The sequence below is a fragment of the Dendrobium catenatum genome, unplaced genomic scaffold, assembly GCF_001605985.2.
Source record: "Dendrobium catenatum unplaced genomic scaffold, ASM160598v2 fragScaff_scaffold_1220, whole genome shotgun sequence".
Lineage (NCBI taxonomy): Eukaryota > Viridiplantae > Streptophyta > Magnoliopsida > Asparagales > Orchidaceae > Dendrobium > Dendrobium catenatum.
The window spans coordinates 3,362,406-3,374,064 of NW_021319682.1; the positions used below are offsets into that span (position 1 = coordinate 3,362,406).

Genomic DNA, 11,659 nt, shown 5'->3' on the forward strand with positions numbered 1-11,659 from the left:
GCAAATAAAAAGAATATTATCATTTAACTACAACTACAATCTAAATGGTAATATTATTTTAATAGCAGTAAGCCAAATATATTCATAGTTGTAATTATCAACTTCAATTATTTAGGCATATTTATGACAACTTATGCTCTCTTTTTCTTTCAGACATTTAGGTTAATTAAGATAAATTCATACACATATAACATACGTAAGACTTAGGCTTCGTTTGAGACAACTTTCTTGATGCTTTAAGAAGAAGCAAGAAAGCTATCCCAAATGAAGCCATAATAAAAAAACTCTTTGTTAATAGTCCAAGCTTTCAATTAAGAAATTAAAATGTGTTGCTTCTTAAATTCTCCTTTATTGCATCTCCAGCTCTTCAAAGCTGTTGCACCGGCTGGACCACTGGCCATTCTAGAAAATCAACCACGTGCTTCTTTCTTCCAATCAATTTCAAATTCATCCAAATAGTTCACGTGCTTTATAATAAGAACAGTCTTCAAAGACAAATAGGAGGAGGAAGAAGAGAGGAACCAACGCAATATCGCAGTACTTGTAGAAAAAAGTTTGAAAAAAGAATATAAAAATAATAGAGAGGGAAGAATATATAGAACCACTTTTTCTCCTTCAGTAGAGCCTGAGAGAGAGAGAGAGAGGGCTGGAGATCGATGGAGGAGAACCAGAGAAGAGCAAAGGAGAAATCAAGCTTTGCAGTGACTTGCAGTTTACTTAGCCAGTTTCTTAAGGAGACGCGCAGTCATGGCGACCTGCAGGGGATCGATAGGCTTTATCAGCAACAGGAGAAGGCAAAAGGTAAGATTTTTACTTAAAAAAGTGGAGAAATTTTGATTTTTTTTTCTTTTATTTTTGTTATTTGACTGAATTTATGCTGCTCTCGGTGAGGATTGGAATGATAGAGGTGTATTTTTAATCTTTGAGAGTTCATCTGCTTCATTGTATTTATAATTTTTTCCCCATTTAAAAAAAAAAAGAAAAACTGATTTTTTTGCTTGTTCAGAGTTAGAAACAGAATCATTTCTGATAGCCTTCAAAATAAAAAAAAAGAAGAAGAATTTCTTAATTCCCTTTTTTAACGTTGTAAAATTTCTTAATTTCAGGAATATTACTTCTAATTTTTTTCTTAAATTTTAGATTTTTATCAACCGCCAACAACGATGAATCTGTTTCCGGGCTCAGATGTATCAGCCGAAACCCGAAATAACTTCAACTCAGAGGAGTTTTCGGAACAAAACGCTACGATATTTATGGATCCCTCTACTGAAGACACAGGCAAAGCTTCAAAGCATGGCGAACAAAAGTACATTCTTTTACTTTGAATTAAAGCTTTTTAAATTATTTTTTCATAAGGATTTAATTTTATCAGGAGTTTCTAAAAACCTCTTTTTTATATATAATTTAGAAGGGAGAAGGAGAAGAATGGTCAGTTAACCATATTTTACGATGGGAAAGTGATGATCTTCGACAATTTTCCGGCCATGAAAGCTAAGGACTTGATGAAAATGGCAAGCAAAGGGATGGTCTTCCATCCTCAATCTGTCAACGTTAACTCCGCCAACACCGGAGCTACGGCGGCTCCACCGTTGCCGCCGGAGGCTAGAGCTTCTGGTAAATCTCCTTTCCTATTCACTTCCTTGTTCTAATTGAAGGCGGATCTATGATCTAAGATCTAAGGTCTTAGACTAGAGAAGAAATTACATAGAGAATTCTAATAAAATTATTCAACTAATAACCTTTCTTTTTATAAATGAGGATCAAAAGCAAAAGTTCATGATTGGCTTCAAAGTAAAATTAGATAGAAAATGCATTGGCTGAGTTTGTTGTGTAGTGATCAGTGAGTGAGGACTAAAGTCAGCTTTTTGGTCTGGAGAATCGCCGAGTAGCTCCGATCTTACGATGAGTAGTTCTTTTGGAAGGTGAGCGGTTAAGGAAATCGTGCCCTTTGGTTGGGAAGCAATGCTAAGCGCTTAGAATGAGTAACCTTAGTAAGTTCTATTGGCGTGGACACCTACTTTGTTGACAAGCACTTTGGGCAAGTTAAGAAGTTCTTTGAATGAACAATTTTTTTTTTTTTTTTTTTTACATTTAGCTTAATTAAGGTAAACTCTTAAACACGGCACATACGTAAGACTCGAACTCAAGACCTCTTAGTTGGTTGCCAAAGCTCCCAACCAACAGACCAATTAGAGTTGTGTTAAATGAATAAACTTAATCAATGATCAACTTAGTACGGAGGGCGTCTCCAGCCGAACTCCAAACGACTGTAAGTCGTAGACTCGTAGTTGGTTTGCTCCATTCGAACGACAAAAAAAATTGCTAATCGGTGGAGGGTGAACAGTGCGACGTCAATATTGGCATTACATTGTTCACATATGCAATTTTTTTGTCTCAACCAGATTTGCCGAAGAAAAATGTGAAAGAGGAGAAAGACGGTTACCTTCCCATAAGTGCGCAAAATGGAGTTCGATTGGAGATGAATCAGAACATTTTTTAGTTTCACTGCATTTTGGAGTAAAAATGAGATTTTCGATTGGAGATGCCATGAGGATAGAAGTTATAGCTAATTTTTATGAAACTTTTTAGATCAAGTGTAGTTTTGAAAGACTCTGGGTTACGCTTTCATTTTGATTTGTTGGTTGTGATTTTTTTATTTTATTTTATTTTTGTTGATTGTGAGTTTTTACTACCGACCAAGACGTATTAGGTTTAAAGCTTGTATATGTGATATGTATGTGAGTTTGACTTAATTAGCTCAAAAAGTCAAAAGTCCTAAAAAAAAGACCCGGGATTTTTAGTTATATTATAATGTGAATTTTAAGTTATAAGCATATTCATTACTAATGATTTTTTAAATTTGATTCAAATCCACAAAATGACTTGATTCACCTAACCCAACTCATGTGGCTGGGTGTATACAAGCCACTTTAAATTTATAAAAGATTGTCCATACGCAGCTCACCTTGGAAAGTGGTTGGGACCTTTCATTACCAACCAAATGGTCTTGGATTTGAGCCTTGCGTATATGATATGTGTGTGAATTTACAGTGTCTAATGAACTCAATTAACCGCTCCAACTTAATCATTAAGAGCCAATTGGCCTTTCCAATGTTCTTGTGATGAACTTCTGTAATAATAATATTCTTATGCAAATTATTATTTTTTTATTGAAGTACACTGAATTTTAGTATAAGATAAATTAGAAATATTAAGTTAAATTAATGTCAAATTTCAATTATATTTCCTAATTGATTATTTATTTTCAATTGAATTCTAATCATTTCTCAAATCTTTTGTGGCAGATCTGTCCATGCCTATTGCAAGGAGGGCTTCTCTTCATAGATTCCTGGAGAAGAGAAAGGATCGGTAAGTAATAAGATTTGATCACAAGCTTATCAATTAGTATGTATTAATGATTAATGCTATAATGTTCTACCCATAAATTATTTTTTCTGACATACTAAATTAATATTAAGATTATTAAAATTTAATCTCTATTTTCTTAATTTTTTTACCATCAGCATTTCAATCTGACTTCTAAGTTTGTGAGTTATATATATTTTTTAAGGAAAAAAATCTTCGTTTGCATTTTGTGGGTGGAAATGAGAAAAATAACATTAATATTTGTGTTCTTAATAGATATGTTTGCCTACAATTTTTCAAGTTTTGAAATCCTTACAAAGCTATTTGTGAACAAATTTAAGTTTTGTTTGGGGGCAACTTAGATTTCATTTGGGAAAGCTTTCTTATCGCTTCTTAAAGCAGTTTTTTAGTACAAAATACTAAATTTTGTACTAAAAAGTTACTTTAAGAAACAATAAGAAAGTTGTCTCAAACAAAACCTTAAGCTTTTACTATTTTTTACTTTTAAAAGCTTCTTTCTCAATCGCAGTTTTATAAATGCTTCTTCAAAAATGAATTTTTAAAGACAAATTAAAAAAAAAAAGGTAAAAGACTATCCTCAAAACATATATTATTTTTATTAACTACTTTCTCACCATAGAAGCAGTCCAAGCTCTTCCAAATGAGATATTATTCCGTGCGGAGTACGAACAGTAAACTGTGTATCAAATTTTGTACACAATGTGTACACTCACATATTCGAACGGTTGTTCACATCCAGACTCCGCACGAAATAATTTCTCCATCCAAACAAATCTTTAGTACCATTGAAAATCTCATTATGGCTAATTAATAACCACTGCTGTATCACACTTACAGATTAGTAAATATCATTATATATGATTGCATAATAATTAGCAGTGTCATATACATCTTTGTTCTATAGAAGAGAAGAACATATTCGATTAATGTGCTAATTGATTTGTCTTTATGAATTAACATTGTTAACACATGTAATGATGTATAAATTCTTATTACTCTTATTATTTAATTTTATTTTTAAAATACAGGATAAATAGCAATGCACCTTATACAGTCAAGGGCTTGCCACAAATGGAACCAACATCAGAAATGAAGCCAGAGAAGAACCTATCATGGCTTGCATTGGGCCACAACTCAAGCTTCAGTTCAGACTGACATAAAATTTGGACAGCCTTAAGACAATTAATGATGATTTGGTCATTAAAATGTTTTATCATTAGTTTGAAATTTGGTATAATGTAAGGCTTTCTTATTACTTTCTAAAATAGTTTTTTAATATAAAGATGTTTAGAAAGCGGCAAAAAAGTGATTTTGTTTAATAGTCTGTTTTTCTATGTTTTTTGGGGTAATTTAGAACTTATTGGCAGTTAAAGAATTTTGCTTCTCTTTGGGATATAGATTATCTTAATTTTTCCTTCAATCTCTTTTGCTTGTAATATTTATTTAGGACAGCTTTTTTCTTGTTTTCTTTTCTTTTTTACTCCAATGGTAATTCTCATTGGGTTTTTTTTTTTTTTAATTTGCATAATGAAAAGCTATTTTTTATATTAACTTTAAAAAAATATTTTTCACTCAAAAACTTTATAATCATTTTTATTAAAAGCTATAGGCATACATTTTTACTGATTCTTAAGGTAAATTTTTAGTTAAAAAAAAAATTTTTTTTTACTAAAAAGTCATTCTAAGCAAGGTCTTAATCTTAAAAAAAAAAGATGTCTCAAAATAATCTAAGCAAAGCTTGTATTAGTTTTTTTTTAATAATTAAATTCATTTTCAGATGAAAATAATATGCATTATAATTGATTGTCAATGTATTGCATTCATCAAAATTTAATCTAAGAAAATCTCCCATGCATTTTATTAGCGATAATAAACCTTAAAATCTTCTAAAGATGAGGATTAAATAAAGCTTAATTTAAGTTCATCACTTGATTAATTAGGAAGGAATACTTTGAATATTGAACTGCTAACGCGCAAGAAGAATATTACAGTATGTCTTCCTTATTACTTGGTCCAAGTAAAGCAGCGCCACAAAACCAGATCTTTTTTTTTCTTCAGCTGTTGACCAATGCCTTTTGGCAGGCACAGAAAGATGATGGGATCCGGTGCACTGATGTTGGTATGGTCGCACCCTTATAGTATAGTCCACCCTTGAAGGGTTCGAGGACTTTCCAAAGGAAGAGGAAGATGACAACAAAGAAAATTTTTTTATGTGATATTGAATTATTGATAATATTTTTTTAAAAAAATAAAAACTAATTATCCTTTTTATTTTTATATCTATGCTATAAATCTCTATATTTTACATAAATAGCTTTAAATTTCATTATTTCATTTTTCAGTATTGTTTGAAGAAACTCAAGAAGAATCAATAAGCAGTTCAAAGGTCCGTAAAGCTCAATAAATTCGAAATCAGTTCATACATCAAATCTCAAAATCTTTGAAAATAGAAATAGGATTCGGAGTCCTTACTGCGAGACAAACAAATCTTCCAACTGCATCGTCGGACGAAAAGCGTTCCGCGGGCTCCAAAACCAAGCTTTTCCGTCTCTTCCTTCTCTTTCTCTCTCCTGATTTCTCTTTCTCTCTCTTCAAAATGATCCAAAATATCTCGAATCTGATATTTATTAACACTGATCGTCCCGGACGATCCAAAATTCGTCCCGGGACGATTTACCTCGGGCAGAATTTCGTACATACGAAATTGACAGATTTCTTCACAATTTTCTTCAGTTCGTCCCGTACTAAATCCAGTTCGTACGGACTAACTGCACTAAAAAAAACAGCTTTTTAAGGGTTTTACATACCATGTCATTACCGGTATACGGATGGTAGTTGGTGAGATGATCGGTTGTAGTTGTCATGTGCGACGAGGCTCCGGAATCAATGTACCAGTCGACGCCCGAGTTGATTTCATTGTTTGCAATGAGGGCGTTGTTGTTCTTGGATTGTTGTTGATTCGGGATGTAGTTGGCATTGAGTCTATGCCAACATGCGTTCGCCTCGTGACCTTTCTTTTTGCAAATTTGACATTGAATGCCGGAGGATTGGGACGGTTTGTTTGCAGCAGTCGTTACATTGGTCGGTCTAGCCCGACCCCGTCTACCACGTCCCCTGGATGTGTAAAGATGTAACTGGTTTTCTTGAACGCTTGGAAATTTCATTGCAGAGGATTTGAGATGTATTTCCTCGCTGATTAGAAGCGCATACAAATTATCTAGTGTCATCGAATTTTGCATTGTTCGGATGGTTGTCGTGAACGACTGGTAAGCCAGAGGCAAGCCATTCAAGATGTAGATCATGACATATTCCGGATCAACAGATGAGCCCGCAGATGAAATCTGATCCACTATCTTCTTGATCTCGGTAATATATTGCGTCATGGACATCGTTTGCATTGAAATATTGTGTAGCTCGTTTTTGAGCTGGATGACCTTTGAACGGTTGGATGATTGAAACCTCGTATGGAGCGTAGACCCGATTTCTTGAGTTGATTCAAGATGAATCACATATGGAAGAACGACGGGTGAGATAGTCGAGCGCATTGTCGTGGCTAAATTTTGATCCGTGACCGTCCAAGAGTGCGAATCTTGATTTGGATCTTCATTCTTCGGACCAAATTTTGGATCAAGAAACACCCCGAAACCGTTTGCCTTGAATAATTTCGCGATTTGTGTGCTCCAAATTGGAAAATTATCTGAAGTAAGAGAATGAGGAACCAAAAATTTTAGATTCGAGATAACGAATTTGAGGGAGTGAGAGATGACCAGAGCGGACGACTGTGCGCAGGTGGTAGCTGCGATCGAGGAAGAAGCGGAAGCTTGATTCGCCATGCGAGATTCTCAGAATCGAACTCCTCTTGATACCTTGAAGAAACTCAAGAAGGGGATAAAGAAGATGAAAGCTAAATGTAAAACAGATATGCAAATGTATTATTAATCTTGTATCCGGTTACAGGTGATGCTTATGTATATATAGATACAAATTGCTCTTATGTGTACACGTGTCCATTTGTGATAGGTGTTGGATAATACCACGAGATTTAATTGTTTTGATTACATTGTTCTAACATTGTTAAGTGCTAGAAAATTTATTTCGGGAAATTATGTTTAATATTTTAGCTTTGGACAAAAATTCTACAAGCATAGAAAAAGTTGTAGAGGCAAGAAATTTTTTAAGTGGAAAATACGAAAATTAGAAAAACAATAAGGCTTGATCTAGTTGTAATAATTTATTATAGAATAGGATATACAAAAATTCTCTCTTTCCCACTATTTAAGGAGGAATTATAGAGGAAATAATTGAGAAATTTTTATTGTGGGATTATAGAATTCAAATGGCCCATGACGAATAATTATAAACCTAACAATAATTATAGATCTTTATAGATGTCTGAAGACGGTGGCGGCCACTGTTGGAGGTGGTCATTGGTTGTGATAGTTGGAAAATGTCTCTCTCAGCTTTTCAATCTCCCTTTTCTCTAGAGAATGGTGTCATATTTATATCATTTATTTATAGGACGAGACTTTGATAAATTTGACTAGACTCCAAAGCACTATATCTTATGGTCCATATTCATCCCATGGATTATAGATCTTTTATCAAACATTAAAATGTATTAACAATGTTAGAATTGAGCGATCTTAAAATCATTAGATTCCTCTCATTGACTCGCTCAATTTGACTATAAGCATGCTATAATAGAAGTCGTTTGATCAATCAATTTATATTTAGAAGTTTTCAAACATAATTCAAATGCCTAATTTGAGCTCATTTGAAGTCTGATCAAATCATTTGTGGCGTCACTAGGTTCGTCCCGTTGAGATGTCTAGTTCAAGTATAAATTTGCCAAAATCGGGATTTAAATCATCTTAAATTTAATTCAAAAAATTTTCAATTCAGATAGTATTTCAAGATTTGTGACAATCATATGAATTTTTTCACAAACATTATTGTGAATCTCTCATTTTTTTAATGTGATCAAGATTTGCTACTGATGTTTTAGAAAATTAATATTTTTGTCTTTAAATTAGCTATTGATGTTTTTATTTTTGATGAATTATAGATTTAAATGGAATTATTTAAATACATAATTTAAATTTTATTAAAAAAATTATTAATTAAATGACTTCAAATTCTGCACCTTCTCGAAAAAAAGAAGAAGCAAAATTTCAACCATTTCTAAAAACGTCTCTTGTCAGGATCATATTTGTGATTCTTTGGGCATATCTCATAAGAGCTCCTTTCTCAAATATTTGGGCATTCCTATTGCACCAACCGGCCTCAATTCTTCTCCCTTTCAACCACTACTGAGTAAAATTCTTACTCTACTTGATGGTTGGAAAGTAAAATTTCTCTCTTTTGTAGATAGGGTTTAATTCATAAAGCTTACTATTGCTAATATCATTGCTTACTGGATTAGGGGTTATATCATACCCAAATCATGTTGTAAAACTATCTCCAAGCTTTGCTCTAGCTAGATTCGTCCTTTTTCATGGTAGGATTGCTGATAAGAAGCTACACTTAATTGCTTGAGTTAATACTGCCTTGCCTAGGCGTCTGGGAGGTCTCGGTATCCCTTCTATTGATGGACTGTATCACGCCAGCTTTTGCTCTTTCTTGTGAAGATTTTTTACTAGGGAAAATGTGGCTATATATTGGTTCAAACATAAGTATTTATCCCCATGGAAGCCTCTTACTGCTAATGCTTCCAAATTCTGGAAGAAAATTTGTGCTACGGCTCATTTGATTAAGGGGTTTATTTCCTTGAAGGTCTCTCCCAACTGCAATTACTCTATGGAACAGGATCACTGGTGCAACGGGAAGTTCCTGCATGATATTTTACCTTTCTTTAGGTTTGTGCAGTTTTTCATTAATTGCTACACTAACAACAATTGCTGGGCTCTTCCCCCATATGTCCCGGATCTAAGGTCACGGGTATTACTTTTTGTGAGCAACCAGCTATGTCTTGAGATGGCTCACAAAATCCTACTTTCTCTACCTTTTATTCCAGTTATTTTATTCATTTTGAAGAGGTGAATTGATATAAGTTTCTCTAGCATAAAAAGTGCTCTCTTCGGTATTCCTCTTTTGCATGGATGGCGGTTTTAGGCAGATTGAAAATGGCGGACTTACTTCTTATGAGGGGTATTGAAGTTTATTCTGGTTGTTCTTTCTGTGATGGTGGCAATGAAAGTCATTTTCACTTGTTTTTTGGCTGTGACTTTTGGTTTGTTGTTATTTCTAGTCTTTTGTCGGCTTTGGGTGCTTTTCTCCTTAGGCCAAATTTGATGCAAACATTTGACTTCATTGATGGTTCACATGAATTTTCAAGTTGGGAGAAAACTATATGTTATCTTGTCATTTGCAGCTCTATATACTTTCTATGGAGAGAGAAATTCTAGAATGTTTGAAACAGGCCATCTAGAATATGTTTGATTACCCATCAAGCTATTCTTCCTAAAGTTAGGAGATGAAAACATTTTGATGATCTAAAAGACCGATTTGCGATGCTCAATTGATCTCTTATGGTTGTCGGTTGTTTTTGGTGGTTTTTGAGGGCTATGATGTCAATATTGCAATTCTTGGCCCCCTTGGATGGCAATGGTTTTCCTGTCGGGTGCCTTTCATGATCCCTTTTTGATTCTTCCTCTACAACCAGGGGGCTTCGTTAAACTTGTGGCAATACCCTTAGCCCTGTTTTTGGCTCTTCCCACCTTGTATTTCTGTTCTTTTGACCCTGTAATTTTGCTTTATCTTCCTCTGGGAAGATTTCTTTTTTCTTACAGGTTTTATTTACTACGCATGTAACTAATTTTTTTAATGAAATTTGGGCTTTATGCCCTCTAATTTCCCAAAAAAAAAACCATTACTGTCATTGTACGATCATAATTTTGACATATTCAAAGTTATCAAATCCTTTTAAAAGAAAAGTCAAAATAACAAAAAGAAATTTTCCAAAAAAAAAAAAAGAACTACTAAAACTTATTTGCAAACGTCAAAATCAAATCAAATAAAATTCTCCAAATTTAGGCTAAATCTTATGTTTTTCAGTCTATTTAACTAACTTATATTAATATTTATGTATTCAAAAATAAAGTTTTTAATATATATAGCATGAATTAAGAAAATGGGTAGATATTTATGATAATATTATAACTACTTATTTAACTTTATATTATATACTAAATTTCATATAATATATAATGTTAAAAATTTCATTAAACTTATAAATTACATTACAAAAATTCCATTCAACTAATCTGTAATGTAATTTCCTAATTTATAGGTTTTTAATGAAAATTTTAATAAATAACTAATATAGCATGAATTAAAAAATGAGTAGAATATTTTTATTCTAATATTTAAATACTTATTTAAATTCTATGTTATATACTAAACATTTAAATAATATATAATGTTAATTTTATTTTAAAAATATATTTACCTATAATAATTTCTAAAAAAATCTACTCATTATGAATTAATATTGTATATCAAAATTTTTTTTAAATGTTTTAGATTTATAATAATTTTTTTTTTTGTATTTGTTGTATGTGATAATATTAAATGTAAGCCTTTGTATTGGTGTTATATTTAAATTGTTAGTAAACTTAAGTTCACTCATAAAATATTTTTATATAAATTATTTTATAATTAAACATTATATTATATATATTTATATATGATTATAAATCCTAACTTTTTTTTAATGAATTGAATTATTAGTGGATAACATGAATTTTTTAATGAGTTAGCATTATATATTATATAAATTTTAGTATGTAATATAAATTTAAACTAAATAGTTAAATATTACAATAAGTATCTTATAATTTCTATAATTCATACTATATTATTTACTTATACCAATAAATCTAATCTACAGTTAAATATAATATGTAAATATACATTTATTTCATAATAAAATCTTTAGTTTAATGCATAGATATTAAATATAAGTTAGTTAAATAAATTGAGCTAGATAAGATTTTGATTTAATATGTAAAATAACAAATTGTAACATTAGAATATTAACTTTAAAATTCGGTCCAAACAAAGATGCGGGAATCATTTTCCACATTCTGTTGAATGTGGGAAAATAGAATGTGGAAAATAGTTTTCCGCTTCCATGGGGAAAATTGTTTTTCCACATCCTATTGAACGTGAAAAGAATTTCCGTTATTAATTTTCCGCATTCTTAAAAATCAAAAAACTATTCACTTATTCAGCATGTGAAAATTGATTTTGCACATTGCTCTTTTATATTATC

The 11,659-nt window shown here is 31.9% G+C and overlaps 1 protein-coding gene across 2 annotated transcripts; it reads left to right on the forward strand.

Moving 5' to 3' along the window:
- Positions 1 to 493: 493 nt before the first annotated feature.
- Positions 494 to 4,807, forward strand: LOC110104382 (protein TIFY 10c). Of its 2 annotated transcripts, none has more exons than XM_028699146.1 (5): positions 494 to 801; positions 1,141 to 1,306; positions 1,412 to 1,614; positions 3,306 to 3,369; positions 4,416 to 4,807. In XM_028699146.1, the coding sequence occupies exons 1-5, from the start codon at positions 657 to 659 to the stop codon at positions 4,540 to 4,542; spliced, it is 705 nt and encodes a 234-aa protein (XP_028554979.1). In that variant the 5' UTR covers positions 494 to 656; the 3' UTR covers positions 4,543 to 4,807. The 2 variants fall into 2 exon arrangements, with proteins under 2 accessions (XP_028554979.1, XP_020689120.1); XM_020833461.2 differs by having other exon boundaries at positions 496 to 801; positions 1,409 to 1,614.
- The last annotated feature ends 6,852 nt before the right edge of the window (positions 4,808 to 11,659 follow it).